Below are 27262 nucleotides of genomic sequence, written 5' to 3' on the forward strand. Positions count from 1 at the left end.
CAAATATTAAGCTGTGCTAAGAATTCTTAAAATTGAAGAGTTGGATATAAATTTATATAAATAAATAATAGTTATTTATGTATATATATTTGTGTCGGATTGCACACTTGACATACGGGTCTTAGATTTCAGGGTAGATGTTGACAAAGTAGAACTTTCACTCGTGGATTTTAAGTACCCCCTCCCCCCACAGACACACATTAATGACCTACTATGACATACTGTTCATATGAAGATCCAAATCAAATGTCTAACCTCTCCTGGACACCTTTCTCAATAAAACTTCTAGAGTATGACAGGTGGTCAACACTGACCTAGAAAAAATAATTAGTACAATATAAGGATATTTATTCTTATAATGTATGCTATGGCATAAGAACATATAAATTGGATAAAAACTACAAAGATATTAGGAATCACACTACATTAATATATTTAATTTTTGTTAACTATCATTTACAAAAATGTAATTCAGAAATATAATTCTGTATATAGTAAAAATATAAAATGTAACTGAAATATATATACTTTTTAGTGCTATAAATAATTGCTACAAAATATAGGATCAGTGATTGAAGAAGGTTTTTGTACTGTTTCTAAGAAAGAATTGCATTTGATTGTAGGTTTTCATATGTTCAGAAACAAGAACCTGTAGATCTCTTCAAATATTTATGATTCATTTACTCATTATCAATTTGTGATTTTTTTCAGTTGAAAGATAAGTCGAGAAGTCTGTTGGAATGAATATTTAATGTGTATCCTCTGTTGTTAAAAGCTAACTTTTAGGAATACATTCATTTGCAACATGCAATAATTTGGAAGTACAATGTACAATGGTAGTTTGCTCTCTCAGTTATCCCGCAGAGGTGTGTGGATGAACAACCCAATGTTTGTTTTGTTTAAAAATTCTATTTTAAATAATGAAGATAGGAATTCAATGCCAACAATAGGTTATATTTTCAGATTTTTGGAGGGAGGGGGTTGTTAGGAAATAAATAAATAAAAAGGAGATTGACTCTCATAATGCTAAACAAACCACACATGGAGTTTCTGGTTTATTAAAACATTCTTGCTGGTACAAATAACTAAACAGTATGCTCACCAAACATGAGAACATGTTGTTTCAGTCAGAATAGCAGAGGAACATAGTTGCTGGTTTTAAGCTACAAGTAAAATGGCGGATTGTGACAAAATTGTGTTGGCCACTTTCAGACCATGTTATCCTATATGAGCATCCTGTGGTATTTCAATTTAATAGAATGGAGGTGTGAATTATTTTAGAAGTGATTTCAACAAGGTTCCTAATTATGGTTTTCCAAAAAAAGGCATTGTGATTTTATTATCCTATAATTCCTTTTTATGTAACAGTCATTTGGGTATCTACTGTGTTTGTTTTTCTGTAGAGAGAAAAAAGGTATTTTCATAAATTATTGTTGTAAAGTAAGTAATCTGTCCTGACTATTAATATTTAAAACAGAATTGGAAGATGAATGGATTCTATTTCATTAAGTGTTTTAAAAAATGTTTTAGACCTCTAGCTATTTGTTTTATTATGATGTATTTCAGAAGACAGTTAGACGTGTACAGAGCTGTATTTTGATTTTATTGTTGACATGCAGAAAGGAATATCAAGGATATTTATCTCTCTTCAGTCATTTTTATTATGCGTAAAGCGTAATTATGACCTTTAAAAAGAGAATGAGAAAGACTCTAACACTATGACAGATCCGTCAATCACTATTGATAATGTTATATTTCTAGGCTAATTAGTAGTGCAATATAAAGGTAAATTGATTAATCAGATTGACAAATTGTTGTAATTATTTCAGTTATTGAGTCATGCCAAAATAGTTATATTTAGAATATATGATTTAATTTTATGAAAATTAAATTAGCTTTCTTCATTAGGCCTAATCATTTATGTTTTTGTATGCTTAATGGTACTGAAAATATATTTAGGCACACTCATGTGGGAGAAATGTAGTAAATAAATGCATTACTTTTTCTGTGGTTCCTGTGATTTGAAAAGAGTATAGTTTTTGTTATTAGAAAAATTAGGGATACCTGATCTTGTTTATTTTTAGACTTGATTAGACAAACTAGTTTGATTATCCTGTTTTATATATCTCAAATATTTTACTAGGGATGGTTGAGAACAGTATGTGATCTAGGTTTTTACTGTGCTATGATGTCACTGAATGTGTGCTAGTTTTACTTAATTAATTAGTAAACAAGAAAACAAAAAAATAAAACAGCAAGGGTGGATCTAGAGAAATATAAGCAATAGTATTTTGTATCCAGCAGCATTAGCTACAAAACTGATCTTGCTAGTAAAGGCGGTGTTGGCAGGAATACATTTAACTGTTTAGTGGCAAAATCAATCATCTATAATTAGATGATTTAGAGATTCTGCAATGAATCTCTAAATCATCTAATTATAGAACACTATGGTTAAATTTAAAAACAACCCAATACAGAATAAGGCAGTGTTGCCAAAAAAACAATATTAAGGTATCCTTGAAACCACCAAAAGTCAAAGGGATTTTACACTTATCTTTTTTAAAAGATGGGAAAAGATCTGGAAATTGGCACTGTATTCCCCCCCCCTTTTTTTTTTGGTTTATCTAGTTAAGTCACTGTATCAACAAAACAATTTACTTTTGGCATAGTTCCTCATATTATAAAGTATAAAATTTAGAATTACAATGAGTCGTATATTTGTTTAACACAAGTCTGTACTTACTGTTTGTTCATGAGCCCTTTGAGAATTGGATTTGGCTATAAAAATTGAATTATTTCTGTCAATATATTTAGAGCATGTAAATTATATGTGAATCTCATTTATTATAGTTAATATGCTATGCATAGCCTAGGGCTGTTATTTTTAATTGAAAATACAGGGCAGATGGAATTAGAGTACGTTGAGTCCTTTTCTAGGTAATCAAAGACAGCTTGCTTGGAGATTTGAATCATATAAGAGAGAATGATTTAAATTTACACATTCTTCAAAACATCCCAAGAGAATCTTTACTTTATTTAGCTTATTACATCTAATCTTCGGTCAATAACATATAAGATGACTTATAAAAAATCTTAAAGCTATAAAAATAAATTATTAAAAAGCACTTTAATTACAGGTAGTGTTAATTATAGATAATCTATAACCCACCCACCCCAGAACAAAATTGATTAGATATTTTTTACTGTCTTTTGATAAACAATGGTAAATGCTTATTTATTACTTTAAAAACAATATCATACTGTTATCTTATGAAATTTTAAAGAAAAAATGCTACAGATTACAGTCCTACATCCACTAACTGGCAGCAAGCCCCTAGAAATTAATGGATTTCTGAGTAATCATGTATGGGATTGCTTTTCTGATCATACTCAAGGCCATTTGAATGGTGAGGTAGACATCAAGGCAGCAGCTGATTAAGCAATTCTGTCTTGTGGCTCTAAAACACGGGTGTCAAACTCATGGCATCACATTGCTGTCACATGATGTTTCACGACTTTTTTCCCTTCACGGAGCTGGTATGAGCATGGTCTGCACATGACTCATTTGGCCTGCGGGCTGCCAATTTGACACCCCTGCTCTAAAAAGTTGATCAAGAAGTTTCATGGTAAGCTGGATTTTCCTCATCAGGATAGATGAAAGAGACAGGGTCCTAATTTAGAAGGGCCGCTTCATTAATATATTTACTAAATAAAGCATTTTCTTTTTTATTATTTTTGTTGTTAATATATACTTACTTTTTTCAATGTAGATATATTTTACAGTTACATTGTTTTCGTATTCTGTTTCTTTTATCTTTTTATTCCAGCTAATATTAAATTGCTTTCAGATAACTATTTTTACCATATAGCTGAAATTTTCACTCCATATTACATTTTTAAAACAAGCTATTAAATCAAGGGTTTTTAATATTTAATTTAGTTTTGTCACTTATCTATGTATGGAGATACATTCTGTTATCTAACAGCTGTGCCATTTTTGGTACCATAGAGGTTTCATGCGTCTCCTTCACATTCCACTACAGTTTGTCGAGTTCCAGATTTTTATGTGATTTAGAACTCTTAAACCACATAAAAATATGGTGTGCATAACAATACCCATTTTCATCTGTGCTTTCCAAGTTGGAATTAATACAGAATTGATGGCAAAGCGATTGCAAAGTATTTTTAGCCCAGTCTGGCATTGGGAAAGCAGCACAAACCATACGCTGAGTAAACTCATGTGAAATCTTAGAAAACTTGATGGTGATTCTGTATGGTCTACAGATCTAGATAGAATCTTTCTTCTGTATCACTTGTAAGGATTGCACTTGGTTTGTTATTGTATATCTGACAGAGTGACTTATTGTACGTTGATTCTTATGTTGAATCTTAACTATACAAAGAATTAATCCAAGAATTACTGCTATAAAACAATATAATTTTGCATTATGTACATACACTCTTATATATCAATAACACTGCTTATAATCTTGAAACGATTTGGGAGTTAAATTTATAAATCTCTTTGCTTTGATATCCTAAAATATGACACACTTATCAATTTTAATATCTATAAAATTAATTAATAAGCTTAACACTTGATATACAAAGTATAATTTTTATTCTCATTTGAATATTATGAAGTTTAAAAAAGCCATAATATCGAATAATATTTCATATCTAATTTTTATCTGTATTTTATGTGCAGTGCTACACTTTTGGCTTTCTTGGTGGAACTCCTTAAGAGTTCAGTAGCCATGCAAGAACAAATGCTGGGTGGAAAAGGATTCCTAGTGATTGGCTATCTTCTTGAAAAAGTAAGTGAAAAAGTAATATTGTATGCATATCTGACTTTTTTTGATATAATGTATTTGATTTAATTCATGGTTGTACTATTTGAACATTAATGCTAGCGTGTATTAATATCGTTCCTCCCTGGAACATAAACTCTTTCAAGAGGGTTGGCCTCACTCTGACGGCATGTGACAGTGTATATACATGTTTATTGAAATATCCGATTCTGCAGTTTCTAATCTGGTGCCTTAGCCACTTTTATATAACAATTTTTTTTCCGGCAAAAGTGCCCCTTTGGGATTTGCTTAATAACTATGATTTTTAAGCACAGGGCTTTTTGCTTAAAAAATTCCATTAGAACAGTAAAAAATCAGGTCCAGTCATGTGGGTGCCTTGACTTATTACTGCAATGACCTATGACTAAAATTCTGGCTCCAAATGTGGTTGCAAATCAAGGACTTTCTGTAAACTAGCTTTAAAATTAGGGAATAGCTATAAGTATTCTTTCTAATCTTAGAGAAATTATGCAAAGGAGAATTGGGAATCTCTCTATGTCTCTATTCATCTCTAGGATAACTTCCCCAGAATTGAGCAAACCAGTAATAAATTTTGTGTGTGGACAGAGAAACCATAGAAAAACAGGTCAAATTTAAGAACATGCTTTAAGGAGCTACAGAGAAAGGTTTCCCTAGTGCCATGATAGCGAACCTATGGCATGCATGTCAGAAGTGGCAAGCAAAGCTCTCTCTCTGGGCATGTGTGCCGTCGCCAGCTGGTCTTTCAGGTTCCAGGGTGCACATGTGTGCCGGCCAGTTGGTCTTTGTGTGTGCAGGAGCGCCAGAAACCATAAATGCCGCTGCCCAGTGTGCATGCGTGTGCCGGCCAGCTGGTCTTTGTGTGAGTATGCGTGATGGAAACCGGAAGACCAGCTGGCTAGCGTGCACACACACACACACACACCGGGCAGCTGCTCTTCCGGTTTCTGGTGCTCTCCCACATGCGTGTGTGCACGTTCTGGTTTTGGCACTCCGTGCTGAAAAGATTCGCCAACACTACCCTAGTACATTCCTATGGAAGGCTTCATTCTAAGACTTGCCTATTTCCTTCTTCCATATCACATGACTATTACTGACAAATTGAAAGAATTGTTCTGAATATTTCCCCATATTTCTTAAATAGTTATAAATATATTTCAGTTTATACACGTCTAGCAGTTGATTTATCAGCTGTACATCAACTGTTTCATAAAAACAATCCTTTTTCAGTTATTTTTTTGTCTTGAACATAATGGTATGTAACATTAATTTTTCCAGTCATCTAGAGTTCACATAACAAGAGCTGTGCTGGAACAGTTTCTGTCTTTTGCAAAATACCTTGATGGGCTTTCTCATGGAGCACCTCTATTAAAGCAATTGTGCGACCATATCCTTTTTAATCCTGCTATTTGGATTCATACTCCTGCAAAGGTCAGTGAACCATGCATTTTTACTGCAGTATTAGTTGTGGTAAAAATAAATTTGTATTTTTAAATTAATAAAAACGAATGTATTTTTAATGCTTTATTTGCATCTTGTAATTTTTCTTGTTTTATAATTAACTGCATTTATTAATACAGTAATTATAGTAGACATAGTAGTAGAAGGATATATATATATATATATATATATATATATATATATATATATATATATATATATATATATATATATATATATATATATATATATATAATCTCTTTCTACTATGTCTACTATAATTACTGTATTACTGTATATATATAATAACTTTATTATTATCAATCCTGGCAAAAATGAAATTGCTTGAAAGCTACAATCAGAAAGTAAACATGAAAATGTAAAAACTAGACTATTTTTCCTACCTCACCTATCTCAACTGTTAAGATTAGTTGGAGCATCTTAGCTTTTGGTTCCTTCTGTTACTAGAAGTAGATCTTATTTTCCTTTCATATGAAATCTCTCTGGATAAAATAAGTTTGGCCTCACTCCGACTTCATGTGACAGTGAATATATATGTTTATTGAAACATTTAGTAACAATATTTTCTGGATAAAATGTTCTTCAAATACATTGTTCTATTCTTACAGTATATTTTGTTCTCAGTTCTTGTATAGCATTTTCCCATCATTTCTCACTTTTTAAAATTTTCATTTTATTGTAATGTAGTTTATTATTTCATACTGGTCTACCATGTTTATGTTATGAATATTGATAACCTTTAATTATGTTGTTTACCTTGATTATTTGTTTATCATCAAATCTATAATTAAAACTTGGATAAATTAACATAATATGTTTTCATGATGTTCTTTAGGTTCAATTATCACTATATACCTACTTGTCTGCTGAATTCATTGGTACTGCTACTATCTACAATACAATACGTAGAGTAGGAACAGTATTACAACTAATGCACACACTAAAATATTACTACTGGGTGGCTAATCCTGCAGATAGCAGTGGAATTACTCCTAAAGGTTTGGGTAAGTATAAGAGAAAATGTATTGTTTTCATATGAATACTTATAAAATGCACGTTCACAAAATAAATGTGTCAAGTTATTTGTGGGGCACTTTGAAGAAAAAAAAGTTACTACACGATAGTAAATTCTGTTGAATTCAATTGGATTTTCTTCTAATAGGCCAGGATCTTGTTTTGCTATACATATGTCTTTTCTAACAGATAGTCCTCTACATTTTAATTTAGAGTCCTCTGCAATTGAAAAATATGAAATGAAACAAATGCTTTAAAATAATAAATGAACCTAATTTATTTAATCAATAAATAAACACAGTGTTAGCTTGATTTAAAAGTTGAAAGTTATCTGCATACAAGATTTTTTCCAATATATAACTAGTAAATGTTGGTTGGTTGGTTGGTTGGTTGGTTAGATGTATGTATGTATGTATGTATGTATGTATGTATGTATGTATGTATGTATGTATTTATTTATTTATTTATTTATTTATTTATTTATTTATTTGCTGCCTAAGCTGAAATCATACAACTCTTTCTCATTTATTTCAGAAGGTCCTCGACCATCCCAGAAGGAAATCATATCTCTGAGAGCATTCATGCTTCTATTTTTGAAGCAGCTTATTTTGAAGGTAACTTAAGATTTAAAGATTAATGGGCATTGCCAGTTCTGAAAAAAGGGAATCAGATTCGTGTTGTTCTTTGTGGTGTCTGTAAATGACATATATGAATTTGTTCTTTGATCCCTGTTCAGGAATCTAAAACTCAACAAATTGGTGTGAACTGCATGAATTCTACGATGAGAGCTTGTTTTTCTCATTTAGGTATTCTTGACCTGCCATAGCAGCTGGCATGTGGGAGCATTTACTGCTTATTTTTTCTGAGAGAATGAAATTAAATCTAAACTTGATCTTATTTATTATTCTATTTAGAACTTTTCTGTGTTTTCTATTTGTGTGTTTGTTTCTGTCTTGGCTTAATGAACTTAATTCTGATTTTTTGTTATATACACTAACTTTTTTTTGGGGGGGGAGATGCTTTTGTATTTTATTATGCAAACCACTTGGAATCATTCTTCAGGGCATTACACATTTTTTTAGAGAATATTCTTAAAACACTATATGTCTACAACCCAACTAATTCTATTATTGATCCTAATATTGAATAATATGCTTCTCAACTCTAGTTTATCACATCATTTGGAATTCTCATTACACACATCTGTGCAGCTGCTAAGTTTTTGAACAATGATTTTTAAGAAAATATAGCAAAGACTTAATCTCTATGCTTTTAACTTCTTGATATGCAATCAAGGAAGAAAAGGAAAAAAACCTGTAGTCCTTATTTATTAATGGGGATATTATTTCTGTCAGTAGTGAGGTGCTACCAGACTTGCCTATCTCTATCCAGTGTGGTTGTGGATTAATATAGAATTTATTTAATTGTTGCTTCAGATTCTCTTCATCATTAAATTTCTCAGTAGAAACTGGTATATTTATTCTGCCAAGAGGATGTATGTACCAACCTGGTTCCTACTGAAGAGAGACACACTTTTTCGATTTTCCAGCCATCTTCATCAAAGAAAGATTTCATATTCATTAGTATGAAGTTTGTGTTATGCATTTGAAACTATATAAAATGAATTCTGCTGTATTTGATACTATTATTGAACTTTATCTATATCTATATGTTGATTTGAATGTCAAGGCTTAGGTATTCCAGTCAAATTGTATCTTTCCACCAATTTCTAAGTGAACATAACTTACATAGCTCTATATAATATAAAATATATACATTTGAGCACATATTTAGTATTTATGTTGTTTTCAAATTCAAAACACAAAAAATAACAAATGTAACATATACAAAAGTTTAGATGTCCGTCCAGTCAATATTTTGTGACACTTGCTTTTGCAGAAATAAACATTTCCTGTAACCAGCTAAGAATATTTGTGTTAGTTCTTTTGGACATTTTTCCCATACTTTTTTTTGCAACCTACATCATTCTTTTTAATATTCCAATCTACATCATTCTTTTTAGGGTTCATTGCATGCACAGCATGTTTGAGTTGATGCTGTAAATTTTCAACAATATTTAAATCTGGGGGTGTGAAAGTCATTCCAAAATCTTAAATATTTCTTTCCTGATATCCTAGTTGTGTTGAATGTATGTTTTGTTTTGGTGAAATGTGTAGTCAACTGAAATTCACATAAAGTGATTTGAAGCAGTCAAGCAGTGAAATAGCCCTGCCTTTTTGTTATATGTAACTTTAACAGCTAAATAGTTTTATATTGTGCAATTTGTAGGCTTAATTTCATACTCTTAAAAATGAAGTAAACTCTTGACTGTGGGCAAAACAACACTATAAAGTTAGATCCCATAGATGCAGACTGCTTAATTGCAACTGTTTTCATATGCCCCCAAAACCTTAATAAACCATTTGGCCACAAAAACACCACTAGCCCGAAAAGACATCATAATTACAAAGAATCTGAAAAGAAAATAGTAGAAGAATGCAGTTTAGTTAATTTTTAATTTCTCTGGAACCTACATCAAATTATTTGATTGTAAAGAAAGCAAATATATAAAACTTGTGCCTAGTATAATTTTTATTAAAAATCTGGAAGCTTCATTCTGCTATTAAACAGGAGCTGTATATCTTAGGGTCTGATATTCTTATTCAAGTTGTTTATTCATTTCAATTCTATTTTTTTTCACATTCTTACAATCAATACCACCTTAGTCAGTGATTATAATTCAGGAATTTGGCTACCAATCTTGTACTAAAAACATTTCATTTTAATATTTATAATATGACAGTTAAGTTATTAAAATGTAAACACTGAAAATTTTTAAATGTAAAATTTAATGGTTTATTAAATCAATTTCTGTAGGATCGAGGAGTAAAAGAAGATGAACTACAAAGTATACTGAATTACTTACTAACTATGCATGAGGTAAGCTGGTAATATATGATATTGATTTTCTGGGATCTTTCAAGCTGAGAACCTGAATATAAATCCTTACACATAATGAAATATTAATTTAAAAAGTTCATAAAATAAATATTTCTCTAACATTATAATGTGTTACATAGGATGAAAATATTCACGATGTGCTTCAGTTGCTAGTGGCTTTAATGTCTGAACATCCAGCATCTATGATACCTGCCTTTGATCAAAGAAATGGAATACGGTAAGATTAAGTACAAATAATATTTCCATAACTCTCATTTTCTGGTAGATGAATAAATCGGACAATGACAGTATGCTTATGAACAAGGGAAGGGATGTTGGCATTTAACGTTGCTATAATACATTGAAAATGCAATTCAAAATTGAAAGAGACGTCAGTATTTAAACAAAAACAATCCCTTGTTTTCTATTACTTTATTTTGTTTTTGACATAAATTGCAAAGTCAACTTTTTCAAAACATTTCAATGATCAGAATATTTAACATACCTGCTTATGTATTTCAAATTTTAAAAAATCATAACAACAACAACAACAACAACAACAACAGAGTATTAAATTTATACACTGCCTTACTCCCAATGTCTCTGGACTTTCTTTTTGTAATGAATCAAAGATGGTATACAAATTACAAACACGCTACAGAAAATAGTATTTAGATAGGTGTTGAACTAGCTAGATCTTGTCGAATGCAGATTTTTTTAAAATTAAGAATACAATATTGATACATACATTTTCATCATACTATTGTCCTTAGGACTAAGCAACATTATGCAAAGCACAGGACAAGAATAAAAAGTAGTCAGTCAAACAAAGAAAAGAAAAGTGATAAACCTGGATTATATCACCAAGACTTGCTGCAGTTCAGCATTCCTTTCTATCATACAAACCATGTAGTACTTTCTTCCTCCATTTGTATCTACACATTGATTTATACATTGTTTTTGTTCATTAAACCATCCATGGCTTTCTCATCCTTCACCACCATCACAACCCATTAATTTTTCATTATATATTTATTTTGTAATTTGGTCCTTGTTCATTTTCTCTATATGAACAAATCATAAAGATGGATTGGTCACCCTCAAAGAAGAGACTATGTGTTGTAGTCCCACCTTAGACATGAAAGTCAGCTGGGTGACTTTGGGCCACTCACTCAGCCCAATCCACTTCTCAGGCCTGTTTATGTTGAGAGAATAGGAGGAGTATAAAGTAATACAAGCAGGCTTTAAAAACTCAAATAAATCACCCTTGTAGGAGTAATGCATTTGTCCACGCATGTATTGTAGGTTGTGTTCTCTGGAATTTTTGTATCACATACTAATACAAACTTCTATAAATTTAAATAAAGCTATCTTCTTTATCCCGCTTGTTTTAACAAACAGTACAGATTTGGGATGTAGAAAAAGGTTGCCCTAAAACAATTTCCCAGTTTGGGGGATAATGAACCAGTTTTAGAAGAATTCTGTCATCTGCAGTTATCTTGACAGTCCTCTATTATAATACCTTTGCCTTGACAAGACTGAACATCATACCACTTGCTGGTATAGAAATAAAACAAATGGGCATATTTATAATCTTGAGAGATGTTTTAAGTTGCTTATGGGTAAGCAGTTTGCCTATGCACAAAATGAATGCTTGGTCATGGTCAATCATAAAATATCAATTTATTATCGACTTAAACTTGCCAATTGAGATCATCTGAGTTCCTTGTACCACCTCTAGTCTATCTCTGTGTCATCGATTTGGTCATTCATACTTCTTTTTTCTGTTATATATTTCTGTGGAACTCATGTGACTTCAAAGCAGTGATTGTATATATTTTGAAGACAATTTGGAAAAACTGTTTCAGACTTCATCCTAGTATGAACCCTGCCACTCTCTGTGATGCACTGAAGCAGTCAGCCATTTTCAGGCTTCTATGTGGACTTGCGGTAAAAGTGCATATTCAGGTCATATTGGTGTCCAAAGGCTTCATATTGCCCGTATTACTGTGTCCAGGCACTAGTCTACTAGTACGTCATCTGGTTCAGATAAAAAGGGGAATAGTTGCATCCATTATTAGTTGGATAATAATGTAGCCTCCAATTTTTTCATTTGGTAATTTCATGTAAATATTAAATGGTTTGGAATTAGCAGACAGAGATGAAGATATTCCGCAAATTTAAAGCATACATACCCCAAAAGCAGCACTTTGAATATGAGCAGAACAAGCAGAATAGCTTGATTTTGTTTTACTGTTTTAAGGAGGTTTGCTTACACTCTCTTATATTTCTTCCTTTCACAGGGTAATTTATAAACTATTAGCTTCAAAAAGTGAAAGTATCTGGGTTCAGGCTCTGAAGGTGCTAGGATATTTTCTCAAACATCTGGGTCATAAGTAAGTAATGTGTTCCAGTTTCTAATATGATATTTCAAACCCTCTTACTTGTTTAGTTACATAATTGCCTTTTTATTTTTTCCTTTTTGCTTATTAAACAGATTGCAGAAAACTGGAGCTAGATTTGTTCATACTTTGAGGTATCCATTGAAATCAGGATTGTTATGCTTAATTTGTCCCATTGCTTTCAATGAGCATTATTAAATTATTATACCTAGTTTCTCCAAATTAGAATATTTATTTCTTCTTAGTTAGTAATTTGACTAAGGTTAACGGGGTAGAGACAGCCCCACCCACATGTTGCTCATCCTTTTACTTTTAGATTTCTACCTAATTCTCTTTAATTGTTTTGTATTGCCTTTTTAAAATCTTTTATTATATTGTAAGCCACCAAGAGTCTCTGTATCAGTGAGATGGATGGCATAAAAATTTAATTAATAAAAATTAATTAATTGATTATTTTATGAGTCCTATTTATTTCATTTATTTCCAAAAGATGTGATCACAATTTTTCATCACAATATATCATTTCAATATATATGTTTAAAATATATGCATAAAATATACTGTATCATGTGTAATTGGAATCTCACAAGATTGAAAGATTCTTCAGAGTATTAATTTTTATCTTTTGTCACGGAAATCTGCTTAAATTTTTGTGCATTCCATACTTTTGTCCTTCAGGCGAAAAGTTGAAATCATGCATACACATAGTCTGTTTACTCTTCTTGGAGAGAGGTTGATGTTACATACCAATACTTTGACGATTACAACGTACAACACACTGTATGAGGTATATTATATTAATCTCTATTGAAATACCCTTTGTGAAAATATTGTTTTAAAAGGTTTTTTCATTAATTAGCAGATTCAATCTGTTGATTATCACCATTAAAATGTTTGTTTATTTCTATTAATCATTAATTTACATTAATATTACATTGTGGCACAAATAAAACCTTTTCTCTGTGGTTGTTTTCAATGTATAACATTTTTAAAGTAATGGACTATTCCTTATTATTCTGTGATTTTGTTTTATAAATATAATGACTAGCATGCCTTTTGAACGTTTTGATCCTGAAAGAAGCAACATAGATATCTCAGTTTTTGAGCCATTCTGAGGCTTGTGAAAGTAGATCAACCCTAGGATTGGCTAGGTTGAACCAATTCTGGCATATTTGAAACAATTTATTCTGAGGTTATCCTGGCCCATTTCAGACCATTTCTAGAATACTTAGAATGGTTTTTCCACGTCCAAAACAGAAGGGTTGCACTACTTCTTGCTTAAATTCATAATATCATGAATTTAATAATGATGGTAGAACAATTCAGTTGTACCTGCTAAATGGGTATAAGCAATTGAAATATGGTTATGTTTTAGAATCCATCTTAAAATGTATGTTCTGAGAGAATTTTTTTTGCAAGGCTAACAAAGATGGGGCATAATTTGAAATAATAATAAAAAGTTAAGCATTGTATGAGTTGGGAGGAAAATATGTTAAAATACATATTGTGCAATTTATGCATGCATGTATCATTTACTGGGGAAATAAAATGGGACAAAAATAAGAAGTAGAAATATAATTAATGAATAGTAACTTTACTTTAAATATGGCATAATGAATAAGACTATCAGTATATGACATACAGTACTGAAGACAGTATCTTTGGGATGAGCTGTGGTGGTACAGTGGTTAGATGCAGTACTGCAGGCTACTTGCCGGCTGACTGCAATTTGGCAGTTCAAATCTAACTGGGCTCAGCCTTCCATCTTTCCGAGGTGGGTAAACTGTGGACCCAAATTGTTGGAGGCAATATGATGACTCTATAAACCATTTAGAGAGGGCTGTAAGGCGGTATATAAGTCTAAGTGCTACTGCTATTTCAATAATTTTTTTTGGGGGGGGGGAAACCCAAGAGTGGAGTGAATGGAGTTATTTTTCTGTTATAGATCTTGACTGAACAAGTCTGCACACAGGTTGTTCATAAACCACATCCAGAACCAGATTCTACTGTGAAAATTCAAAATCCAAGTAAGAACTTATCTTTTTAATTTTGAGAAATGGTTGTAATAAATTTCAGACTTTTTACCAGCTCAAATGACCACAGTATTGACAATTCACAGCTTCTATCATATTACAAAGTATTTTTTGGCTCCAGAATTGCTGTTGATTGAATGTAAGATGGAAACTAGTCTGTATTGGCATTCATGGGTGGAGAGAGGGCAAGGGGGAGCAGAAAGAAAGAAGAATAGCAGTGTCACAATGAAAGCCCTGCTTCTTTGGTATGTGTTGTGACATTACAACCCATATACAAAAGAAGCAGAGCTACCATAACCCTGCTTTTCTTATTTTGCAAAAGCAGGAAACTTTTGTACTGTAGCTGAGGATTTCTCCTTTGTTTGTTTTTGTTTTCTGTATCTCTTCACCTCAAGTAAACACTTTCAAGAGGTTTGCGAAAGCACAAAAAAGAGCAAGATTACACAGACAAGAGGAAGATTCTTCCTTTTATTGATATATGCTGATACTGTACAACAGGGGTGTCCAAATCTCTGCATCGTGTGTTGCATGGCTGGCTGGGGAATTCTGGGAGTTGAAGTCCACAAGTCTTAAAGTTCCCAAGTTTGGACACCCCTGCTGTACAATATTGCCTTTTATTCAGAGGTGGACAAACGATGGAAGGAAAGAATAAACCAACACACGATGCAGAGATTTCTATGAACTTTGAACTATGACTGATATAAGTCAAAGTAAAGAAGAGTCTGGAAGTTATATGGTTCTGGATGGGGCACAATAGGTTCTGACACAATCCAAACAAAATGTAGTGGCTTTGAGTATTTTGTCCATCTGGGAACAAAGTTCTTCTATCTTTGGTACTGGATGGGGAAATATTGCCCTAGTGTACAGTCTGGCAATTCTCTTAAGTTCACATACCTGCTTGAAGAGCAGGTAGCAGCCATGGCTAGGAGAGTTTATGTGCCATTTGTACCCATTCCTGGACCAGGTGGCTTTGCTTATAGTCACTCCTGCTTTATTACCAATTGTTAGGATTACTGCAACATGCTCTACATGCGGCTTGCCCTTGAAGAACATTCAGAAAGATCAATCGGTGCAAAAAACAGCTTAATGGGTAGTTTATGATGCTAGTTATATGGCACATATAACATCATTACTGTGGGAGTTGCATTGATTGTCAGGTGTTTCCAGGTGCAATTCAAGATGTTGGTTGTCATACTGAAACCCCTACATAACTTTGGACCAGGTTACCTAAGAGACCATCTTCTCTTAATAGTTTCTATCCATCCAGTTTGGTTTAGCTGATTACGGATGCTACAGGTCCCATCAAGCAAGGGATGTTGGATGGAGAGCATTTTTGTAGGATGGCCCAACTCTATTAGACTTTCATAAGCCTTTAAAAATTCTATGGCTATGTGCCCAAGCCTGAGATCCTGAATGTGTTAGGGGCCCTGTTACCTGATTGCACTGTTAATGTTTACGTATTTATTAATAATATTTTTCAGTTGCCTATATGTATACTTCATAATTGTTTCTGTGTTTTTCTGATTTTAATTATTGTGATATTGTTTGTTGCCCTGTGAATTGGACATAAAATAAATTAATTATACTTGATATACTGTAACTTTTTCTACTCTGTTCCTTTAAAGAAGGTGTTTTTTTAAAAAATTTAAAAATCACTGCTAATATAATTATAATAAATAACACCATGTTTGCAGTGTTTCAATGATTAAAATAAGTGTAAGTACATTATATATTTGCTCTTTTAAAGTGATCCTGAAAGTGGTGGCCACATTATTAAAGAATTCTGCACCAAGTACAGAACTCATGGAGGTTCGGCGTTTATTTTTATCAGATATGATCAAGCTTTTCAGTAATAGCCGTGAAAATAGAAGGTATGTAAAGAATTGTCTCATTCAGTTATGCAGCTGTTCTTATGCAAACACTACAAATAAGAAAATGTTTTGTGTGATTATCCTCACATATTCATATACATATTAGGAGGAAAATAAATTTGATCTTTTTGTTTCTGTTTTGCATCATAAGATAAAGTAGTCAGGATACCCCTTCACAAGGCCCCCTGGGGTTTCATTCATTCTGAGGCCCAGCATATGTGATGTATATGAGTAGTGCTTTTGATGCCAGTGCCTACAGCTACCTTCCTAAACTTTGCATCATCTGGATGTGTTTGATTTTGAATACTCTTAAAATATATATATTGGATCTACCATTTAGAGATATCGTTTCTAAAGATGTTATAACTATATGTTCATATCGCCCATTTGGGCACAGATTTTTACTCAATTGTCCTTCCTCACACTTTTATTTATTTATTCCTGAATATTTTTTCTTAATGTATCATTTCCTGTTTTCCTGATGTGAAAAATGAAGTTAAAAATAGAAAGCCTACATTAATTGCTGTTAAGTTAAATGATGTCTCTTTTCATCCGGTATTCTGAATCCTGATCCCTTTACTGGGGGGGTTATAATTTTAACGTAATTTTAAACATTGTTTTCTTCTATTTCTGAAGGTGTAATGAATATATATTGTTTACATTATTACAAATGAGGTTTATTTTCTCAAAACACATTTTTTAAATTAACATCTAGAATGGAAGCCTCTGTTTTTCTTATCTGTATGTATAATTAAACAGTTCAAGTGCTTTGGAATCTTACTGTAGCTATTTTATTTTAGGTGCTTGCTTCAGTGTTCAGTATGGCAAGATTGGATGTTTTCTTTGGGATATATTAATCCTAAGAACTCTGAAGAACAGAAAATTACTGAGATGGTGTATAACATCTTTCGTATTCTTTTATATCATGCAATAAAATATGAATGGGGAGGATGGAGAGTCTGGGTCGATACACTTTCTATAGCCCATTCAAAGGTAAGAATCCCATATTTGGTTCATATTATGACAAATAAATTGTAGTACCATCTTGTGGTCACCATGCAAAATGGCATGTTGTAATTGTTTCTGAATTATTACTTTTTCAGTAACATTGTTAATTTGGTTAAATTGCTGGTTTGATTTTTGCTGACATTGAATTAGCATTACTATTTTTTTCTGACTTTATGCTTTGCTTGCATTAAGGTTACCTATGAAGCTCACAAGGAGTACCTAGCAAAAATGTATGAGGAATACCAAAGACAGGAAGAGGAGAATATCAAGAAGGGGAAAAAAGGGAATGTGAGCACTATCTCAGGCCTTTCATCTCAGACAACTGGAGCAAAAGGTGCAATGGAAATTCGTGAAATTGAAGATCTTTCACAAAGCCAAAGTCCAGAAAGTGAAACAGACTACCCAGTCAGCACAGATACCAGAGATTTACTCATAGCAACCAAAGTATGTGATGATGTGCTTGGAAATGCAGATAGACCCGGGAGTGGTGTACATGTAGAGGTTCATGATCTGTTAGTTGATATAAAAGCAGAAAAGGTGGAAGCCACAGAAGTAAAGTTGGATGATATGGATCTGTCACCAGAGACTTTGGTAACCAGAGAAAATGGTACCCTTGTGGAAGTAGAATCTTTATTAGACAATGTATATAGTGCTGCAGTTGAAAAACTTCAGAACAATGTTCATGGGAGTGTTGGCATAATTAAGAAAAGTGAAGAGAAGGACAACGGTCCCTTAATTACACTTGCTGATGATAAAGATGAACCTTCTCATAACAGCACCTCATTTCTCTTTGATAAAATATCTAGCCAAGAAGAGAAGCTTCTCCCTGAACTGTCTAGCAATCACATCACTATTGCCAATATTCAAGAGACTCAAATTCATCTTGGTGTGAATAATGACCTTGGGCTTCTTTCTCATATGTCTAGCAGTACTGATATAGCATGTGGCTCAAGCATAATAGAAGACAAGGAATTTAAAATTCATACTTCTGTTGATACAATTGATTCACTATCTGAAAGAGACTTGGCTTCATCCTCTAAAGGATTAGAATATACTGAAATGGCAGCTACAACGCTTGAAACTGAGTCCTCTGGGAAAACTGTATCAAATGTGGATGGAGGGAGCATCATATCAGATACAGAAAGGTCTGATGATGGAAAAGAAGTAGGGAAGGAAATAAGAAAAATACAGACAACGACTACAACCCAAGTAAGTTTTTAATACATAATTTTATAAAAGGTATTGTATTGTTAAACATGTATAATAATACTTTATCGATTAACCACTAGGCCAGACCAGAATACAAAATGTAATAATAATAATAATAATAATAATAATAATAATAATAATAATAATAATAATAATAATAATAATAATAATAATAATAATATACCACCATATGGTACAGTAAAAGAAGTAAAATAAAATGCACATCATAGTTGTGTATCACTCCTATAATTTATTCCAATCAAATCCACATATTGTTTTGTTCAAATAAAGGGCCATACTATATATAATTTTGGGATTCTGACCACACATCAAATGACATATACTGTACATTAAAACAACATAATATAGGGGTGACAATAGGCCATTCATCTAGTCCATGACACTGATCTCTCTCTTTATATAATTGACACTTAGGTAACATATGTGTTATATTCCTCTATCTCTGGGGCTGTGCTAATAAAAGTATGTCCATCATAAGGATTTGGTTAAACCTTCTATATTTATCTACTCTATCCAGCTGCTCAAATATTGTTTGAATAACTGCCCCCCTAAGGTTTGGGCATTTTTGTGTTTAAATATTTAGCAATTTGGAAGGTGGTTTATCCATTTCAATGTGCCAGCCTTATTGTGGGTGGCTTTATTTCTCTGACCTTCAATATCCAAATTTGTTAGATCTTCTAAACTTGCTTTCCAGAGACAGTTGGATAAGACTGGGAGACCACAGCTGATGATATAACTTACCAGTTTTATAATTTAAAAGATCTGTAATTAAGATTTTGTCTTTTCTAAATATGGAATTTTGCATGTCTGCTAGTTTCTATTAAACATATGTGTTGCATAGTACTAAAACAGTATGTATATTTAAATAATTTATCTAGACATCTTTTTTCAAATTATTTTTTATGATGTGTTCTCCATAAATCTCTTTGCTGTTATTGCAACAGATAAACCAACTTGACACACACCCTCATTTCAAATGAAAAGAAAATCTCTCTGTGTGTAAAAGCTTCTCAGTACAATAATTAAAGCTGTTTTTCCTGAACTGAATGAGAACTTTGATTTTAAAATTTAACTGATAATGACATTACATATAATATGGCAACTTATAAACAAAAGTTTAAGAAAACTTTTAACTGCTTCAGAATATCAATTATCATTTGTTATAAAATATACTGCATGAGAAATAAAATGCAGAAGATTCATATATAAAATATATACCTATGTTTATTTATCCCCCTATCTAGCTATATGGATAAATTCACAAAAGTTCAGGTGGCTTATGTTCGCTCTCAAATGATTGTGGCTCATGCTTCTTTTCTATGTAACAAGGTCATTGCTTAAATTTTGGAGGAACAGGTGGATAAATCTTAATGAAATCTACAATGCCTACACTTGTTCATGTAGCAAATCTTACCAACCTTGTAATTACTAAAAATATTTTATTGATATTACATGTGATATTTAAGATGAGCACCTGTGATTTCTCATCGGCACTTCATTTACACAAAGGTTTCCTCTGTTCAGTCTTCTCTTTTAACTGAAGAACATTTTTATGTTAGGTTTCTTTCGGATATTAACTTTGGCTCGAGTGCAGATAATTTAATGATGATGTTCCACTTGACTGGAATGTTCCCATATACTGTTTATTGATTAATTATCTCTCCCTGTTTCTTGATGTTTAAGGGCACCCATAGCATTTCATCTTCTGTCTTCTCTTCAGAACAAAATCCTATGAGTTAGAGTGGGCATAAAGTAATTCAGTGAAACTTTTACTGCTGAGAGTGGATTTGAATCTGGAATTTAGCAATCCTAATCTTTATTTTTTTATCACAACATACTGTCTTCTCACATATCTTGGAGCTTTGGGGACTTGTATGAAGATGTAATTGATAAGAGTGCAATCTAAATAATGGGGTAGAACTTGGCAGCCAATGAGTCAACACTGTTTTCCAATAACAGATGCATGAGATCATTAATGGTTGTCCAAGCAGAATTGCCCAAAATGGGTCCTGGAGATAAAACAAAAGGGACCCAATGTCAGTTTGTTTCCAGTTTCTAGCCAATGAGTCAAAAACCATTAGTTTAAAGTCCCAGAATTTTGCACATGCAATAGAGATTTATTTGGGAGTTTTTTGTATTAATTTCTGTCTACTGGATAGATTATCTGTCATCAATTTTGTCTACTCTTAGCAACCACATAAGTACATTTTTTCCAAGACAGTCTGTCTTTAATCTAGCCTTTCACATCTTCCAATAGTGCAGGGTTTCTCAACCTTGTTCGCTTCAAGATGTATGGACTTCAACTTCCAGAATTCTGCAGCCAACATGCCTGGGAATATGCCTGGCTGGGAATTCTGGGAGTTGAAGTGCACATATCTTCAAATGGCTAAGATTGAGAAACAGTGCAATAGTGCAACAGTTAATCATTATAATTCAGTCCATCCACCTGCTTACTGGTTGTTGTTTTTCTTCTCATTCCTTCTTAACTTTTCAAGTATCCTGGGTTTCTCAAGAGAGCAAAGTCTCTGCATAATGTGTTCAAAATATGGCCACATTTGACTCTGGTCAAATTACAATTAGTGCCTCAAGTAAAAATTCTGCAGATGATTTTAATTTTTCAGTTAACAGAGTAACAAGTTAACAAGTTGTCAGCATAGTGCAGTTTATTGAGGTTTCTCACTCCCATTTTATTAAAAAATAATGTATTGTAAACAAATATCTGACCAAAAAGAATCTGCCATTCATAAATCTGAAGATCTGTAGGTAGTTTAATGCTTCAGCAAAGAAAGCATACTGATATACTGTATACTTCCCTATAAAAACATCTTCATTTCCAGTTTGCTCAGAGGGTTGTTTTGACTGCTCCGGAGGCTTCAGGGAAGCCTCCTGAAGGTCCCTGAAGCCTCTGGAGGGCTTCCGGGGGGGGGAGGCTGTTTTCGTCCTCCCCAGGCTCCTATGAAGCCTCTGGAGGCTGGGGAGGGCGAAAAAAGCATGCAAAAAATGGGGGGTCGCGCCTGTAGTGTGCCCATGCACACTGGGGGGATCACGCATTGCATTATGGGTGCGGCACACCCACACATAACCCCCCTGCGCTCCCCCCACTTATGGCACGTGAGCCAAAAAAGGTTCGCCATTGCTGCGCTAGCCTTTAAAAGGCTAATGTGGGTAAAATGAACTTTGATCAGAAATATGTGATATGAGCTAAGTAGTTTATATTAAAAGCTGTATTTTCTCAGCGTCAGTCTACATCTGCAATACATTGTTCATATTATGTAGTGGAACATTACAAGTAAATAAAGTATTGCATATGATAAATGCTGCATTTTGTTTGACAATTGAAATTGCTATATCAATACCAGTGTTATTATTGATTCCCCTCTACATTAAGTGAAGTGGTGATTTGACTTCAGTAAACATTGGAAGCTAAAGATCTGTTGCACATAAAAACAGAGCCATAGGGGTTTGTATAGTGGTTAAGGAGGTGGCCTAGAAACCAGGAGACCTGACTTCCAGTCCCTGCTTAGGGATGAAAAACTAGGTGGATGATTTTGGGCCACTCACTCTATCTCAGCCCAATTCATTTCACAGGTTTGTTGTCGTGGGGGAAATAGGAGGAGGAAGGTGCATGAAGTATATGGAAAAAAATCTTTTAAAAATATGCATGTATTAACGGGCGAGGATCAAAATAAAAATAATAAATAATAGCCCATAATGCAGGGGTGTCCAAACTTGGGAACTTTAAGACTTGTGGACTTCAACTCCCAGAATTCTGGGAGTTGAAGTCCCAGAATTCTGGGAGTTGAAGTCCCAGAATTCTGGGAGTTGAAGTCCACAAGTCTTAAAGTTCCCAAGTTTGGACACCCCTGCCATAATGTATCCAATAATTCAATATAAAAAAGATCAGATTTATCTGTCTTGCTAAGCCCTATAAATAATTTCCTTTGCTGGCATTTTAATATGGTAGACCCTGTGATTTTAAGGACAAAGATTAATACTGAAGAATGGAGTTTGGCTAAACTGACCTTTAATTTGACCTTTCGGATTTAAACAAACAGCTCAATGTTTGACAATTCAGAAGGATCGCTAACTTTCTGGGGAAGAAGGGGAACAGCATGATTAATATCTGTTTGTTGTGAAAATCCCCACTTTAAACAATCAGAATGGAAATAAATACAACAAAGCAACTTCACTGATCACTGGGATTTTGGCCCCCAGAATAAAAAAGACCCCTGAACTAATCAAGGTTAGGATTACATGCCCACAGAAATATTATATAGGAATAATAAATAAAGCAATGTAAATTCTATCTTTATAGATGTAAATGTAACACTTTATAATACTATGAGATGCTTCTGCTATTGTCTGATCCCTTTAAATTCTACATTTCTACGAAGGCACTAAATTCTCCCGCTTCTGCCTACCATCAAACATAAACAGTGTCTATTGTACTCAGGGACAGGGCAATATACTGTTTTATAGGTCTCCATCCCTTTCAGGGACATCAGGATGCTTCAGTTCTTCTGCTTTAATACATATTACAGAATCATAAGTAAGGGGTAGAATATTGATTGTTCCTCACAATTTAGCTACTTTATTTGTATGTTATTTCTGAAGGCTCTGCTACTGATATTGTCGTATGAATTGCCCAGCAGTTGAACTGATTTTAAAGCAGCTTTCTATCCTGATAGTGATCATTTCCCACTTATTGCAAGATTTACTTTTAATACTTCAATATTTAGATAGGACCACAAGTATATGGAAGAATCTGCCCATGCTCAGAACTCTCCAATAAAATGAAGCAATTGTGAGTAGTTTGATAGTTCTTTTATATACCCCAAACATCCCACTTTAAACAACCTATGGGAGATGCAAATAATGTTTCTGACTCTAAGTATGCACTACCTAATTTACTTCTACATGTAGGAACTCTTAATGTCCAGTGTCACTTCTGGTCAGAAATCTACCACTACGTTCTCCAACTCTCTCACTTGGATCAAAGCTTAGTTAATGCACGTAGAAGCTGTCAATGTAATTCTCAGAATATATTGTGCATTCTGAGCTAAAAAAAAACACAACTAACTATAAGAGTATACTAAAAACGAGGGGAACCAATATTGATGTGGATATGGTCAACCATGGATGAATTTGATATGGATTGGATGAAAAGTCTACTGTTTTCTGGTACCTTGTTGACATTTCAGCTCCAAAATCTGGGATTGGAGTTTAATCCCTCCAGAGAAATGGATCATATTTTTAGAGATACTGTACATTGCTGCTAGATAATTGCATATGACAGCAGTAGTTTTGGATTCTTTCTCTGATTGATCTCCTGTCTCTAGTTTAGACACTAACGAATACTCTTTCCTCCTCTGTTGTTCTCACAAAGACAACAGGTGAGTTGGGCTGAGAGAGAGTAAGTGTCCCAAAGTCACCCAGCCATCTTTTAGGCCTAAGATAGAACAAGACTCACAGTTTCCTGGTTTCTTATTCTGATTTGTCATGAAAAATATTTAGATTTTTTTCATCCTGTCTTTATTATTTTATATAAAAAACTCAAGGCAGCAAACATATCTAATCCTTCTTTGTCCTCCTATTTTCCCCAATAAAAACCCTATGAGATGAGTTTGGCTGAAAGACTGTGACTGGACCCAGAGTCATCAAGCTGCTTCTCATGTCTAAGGCAGGACTAGAATTCACAGTCTTGGTTTTTATCTGATGGTAGAATTCTAGATTTTCCATTTTTTCAAAGTTTTACATACTGTCCTTATGTTTTAACATTTTATTAAACACCATCCAGAGTCCCTCCCTGAGGAGATGAGCAATTCAAAAATGTGAAAAACAAACAAACAAATATTTCTTCAAAGAGAGATTGGAATTGGTGGGCTGAATATATTTGTTTCAGGTCACAATCAGAAATAGAGTTAATCAGCACTATTTTTCCTTAGATTGCGAACTCTTTAACATTGTCCACTTATATTTCCAAAGTAAGGTAGAAGGTCTTCTATCATGTCCCTTAAAAATATATGAAGAAATTTCTCATTCTTGCTACCTTAATAGTGTAGCCTTATCTACCTATAAATATATATCTAGTAAAAATGCTTACATTTCTGTTTTTACCTAGGCAGTTATCTATCTTAACATCATTGGTTTTAGCTGACTGATAGTCAAAAATTCAAGGATATATTATGTTGGTACAAATACTTTGGGGAACTGAATAAATTAGGTGTTTAAAACTCATTGTACTTGGCAAAATGCAATTTTTTCCCCACTGGAGCTGCCTGTTAGTGTTTTTTTTTTCCTCTAACAACTGCAGATTTCCTACATGAAGAATAGATAAATTAGGCTTTCATTATATTTCCAGTACTTATAAAAATCTGATAACATTATAAGGAGAGTAAGGAGAGACAACTGCTTGTAAATATTTTATTTTACCTTATTAATCGGATTGAAAAATCAGGGTTTAAAAAAACCCTCATTATTTCCTGTGAATGGTGATGGCAGATTATCTAGAATTCCACTAAAGAAATTAAAGAATGCTGTTGAAAATATGAAATAGATGAGATATTTAAATGACTGCAGAGAGCTAGTACTTTTGAAGATTAATCTAAAGATCCATTGCTTTGGTGGAGTTGTTTGCTTAGTGAATATAATCTGTTTTAAAATGCCTAAATAAATAGAGGTGTTCTCACTCCCCACTCCTTCCCTGTCCAGTTTAATTTCCCCCCTGATTGTCCCTCCAGTTTTGTTTTGCTCCCACCCCCTTTTTTTTTTCTTCCATCCCCGGGATAGTGTCACCCTAGAGATGGCTGATACTTGACTACCTTGATAAAGGTGAAAAAAATAAGAATGTTTGGCCATCCTTATCACTGTAAGGTAGAGGCTCAAATAAATGTTCAGTCTGATGCTCTCTTCATTGTCCTCCAGCAGCCATGGAGTGATCAGCGTCTCTTCTGCTGTTTCATTACCTGGAGTTTCTCTGTAAACAACAAATCCCAGACTCCGACATTCCTTATATAAAAAAGGATCCTTTTCTTCCAGAATAATCTTTTTGGCTATCCCCCATGTGTGATAGAAACATAGTAAGAAAATTTAAATATATAATTATTGGTATTGGATTGAAATTTCTGAATAAATTCATATTTAAACCACACTGGACTTTTTATTTATAAGACTTAAAACTTAAGGATATTGAATTTTTATTTATAAAACTTATGGATATCAAATCAAAGATCATTGCAGCCTTAAAACTTTAGAGAAGAAAAAAAAAAAGATTCAGCAGCTTCTTTGCCAGCTCACCCTATTGTACTTTATTTGTTCATGATTTCAGAAAAGAATATATATATATTCATACACACACACATACACACACACACACACACACACACACACACACACCATCTTCAGGCTGGTGCCTTCGGCTTCGTGCGTGTGCGAGCAAAGCGTGATGGGAGCTGTCATCTTTCTATAAATATTGGTGGGGGTGTGTGGAGTGCTGGCTTTGTTGCTATAAGCGGATTGGTTGGCTGTGTTGTAACATCTTGATTAGTTGATGGAGTTGATGTTTGCAGATTAGACAGCTCCGATCATGCTTTGCTCGCACAGGCACGAAGCCAAAGGCACCAGCCTGAAGATGGCAAGTGGGACCTTGTCGAAACGTCATCAAGATACTCTCAATCTTACATGGGAAAAGACCCGAATACGCCAAGACCTGCATACCTGTACCTGTGAAAATATACGAATATATATCTATATCTATATATGTATGTATGTACGTATGTATATATGTGTTTGTGTGTGTATCCAATATTAGTTTAAAAATGAGAGTGAATAAAGGATGCCTTTGATTTCCATGGAGCATTTTTACAAAATTTGAGAAATTTTCGTTTTACTATCTGCAGCAAAAATAGAGCATTGTACTAAATAATAATAAATAATCTATAATGAGTTTCAGCAATTTCTAATGTACCATGGTAAAGACCATTTCTGAATCTACAAGGCTATTCAAGTTATTTTAGTCGTTTGAATATGCATTCTGAATGTCAATTAGTTACCTAATAAACATCATCTTTTGTCACAATGTGGTTACATTGTGCAAAATGAATAGTTAGAGATACAATTTTCTGGAGCTACTTGCTAGAGTTGATAAGTTTTGTATTTAAAAGGAAATTGAAAAAAATCATTAAAGGAGGTAGCAAAAGCCTGGTTTTAAAAAGAATTATAAAATGCCAATAAGAAAAGTGCAAAGTAGTATATGTCTTTTGCCACCCGGTGGAAAATGATTTGTACTGGAAACATTTCTGGCTTTAATAGATTTATAAATAACTTTAAATCCCTTGAGATGTAAAAAGTACGGCTAAATATTCAAGTTGGTCATGTATAATCTCATGAAGATATTTAGTATATAGAAATATGTACAATTGAGAATAAAAACTGTAGTTTTATACCGATGGCCTTAATACTAGAGATAATGCTAC

General features: G+C 33.2%; 1 protein-coding gene across 1 annotated transcript in view; it reads left to right on the plus strand.

Annotated features, from left to right (window-relative positions):
* Positions 1 to 27262, plus strand: part of NBEA (neurobeachin) — a 370152-nt gene that overhangs the window by 55234 nt on the left and 287656 nt on the right. Inside the window, exons 11-22 of the mRNA XM_081951245.1 lie at positions 4709 to 4817; positions 6108 to 6260; positions 7126 to 7294; positions 7839 to 7918; positions 10182 to 10244; positions 10385 to 10482; positions 12548 to 12640; positions 13325 to 13433; positions 14592 to 14673; positions 16427 to 16550; positions 17351 to 17543; positions 17751 to 18767. Of these exons, the coding sequence (XP_081807371.1) occupies positions 4709 to 4817; positions 6108 to 6260; positions 7126 to 7294; positions 7839 to 7918; positions 10182 to 10244; positions 10385 to 10482; positions 12548 to 12640; positions 13325 to 13433; positions 14592 to 14673; positions 16427 to 16550; positions 17351 to 17543; positions 17751 to 18767 (2290 nt within the window). The remainder of the gene's footprint in view (positions 1 to 4708; positions 4818 to 6107; positions 6261 to 7125; positions 7295 to 7838; positions 7919 to 10181; positions 10245 to 10384; positions 10483 to 12547; positions 12641 to 13324; positions 13434 to 14591; positions 14674 to 16426; positions 16551 to 17350; positions 17544 to 17750; positions 18768 to 27262) is intronic.

Source organism: Natrix helvetica (assembly GCF_964273705.1).
Source record: "Natrix helvetica genome assembly, chromosome: 4".
Lineage (NCBI taxonomy): Eukaryota > Metazoa > Chordata > Lepidosauria > Squamata > Natricidae > Natrix > Natrix helvetica.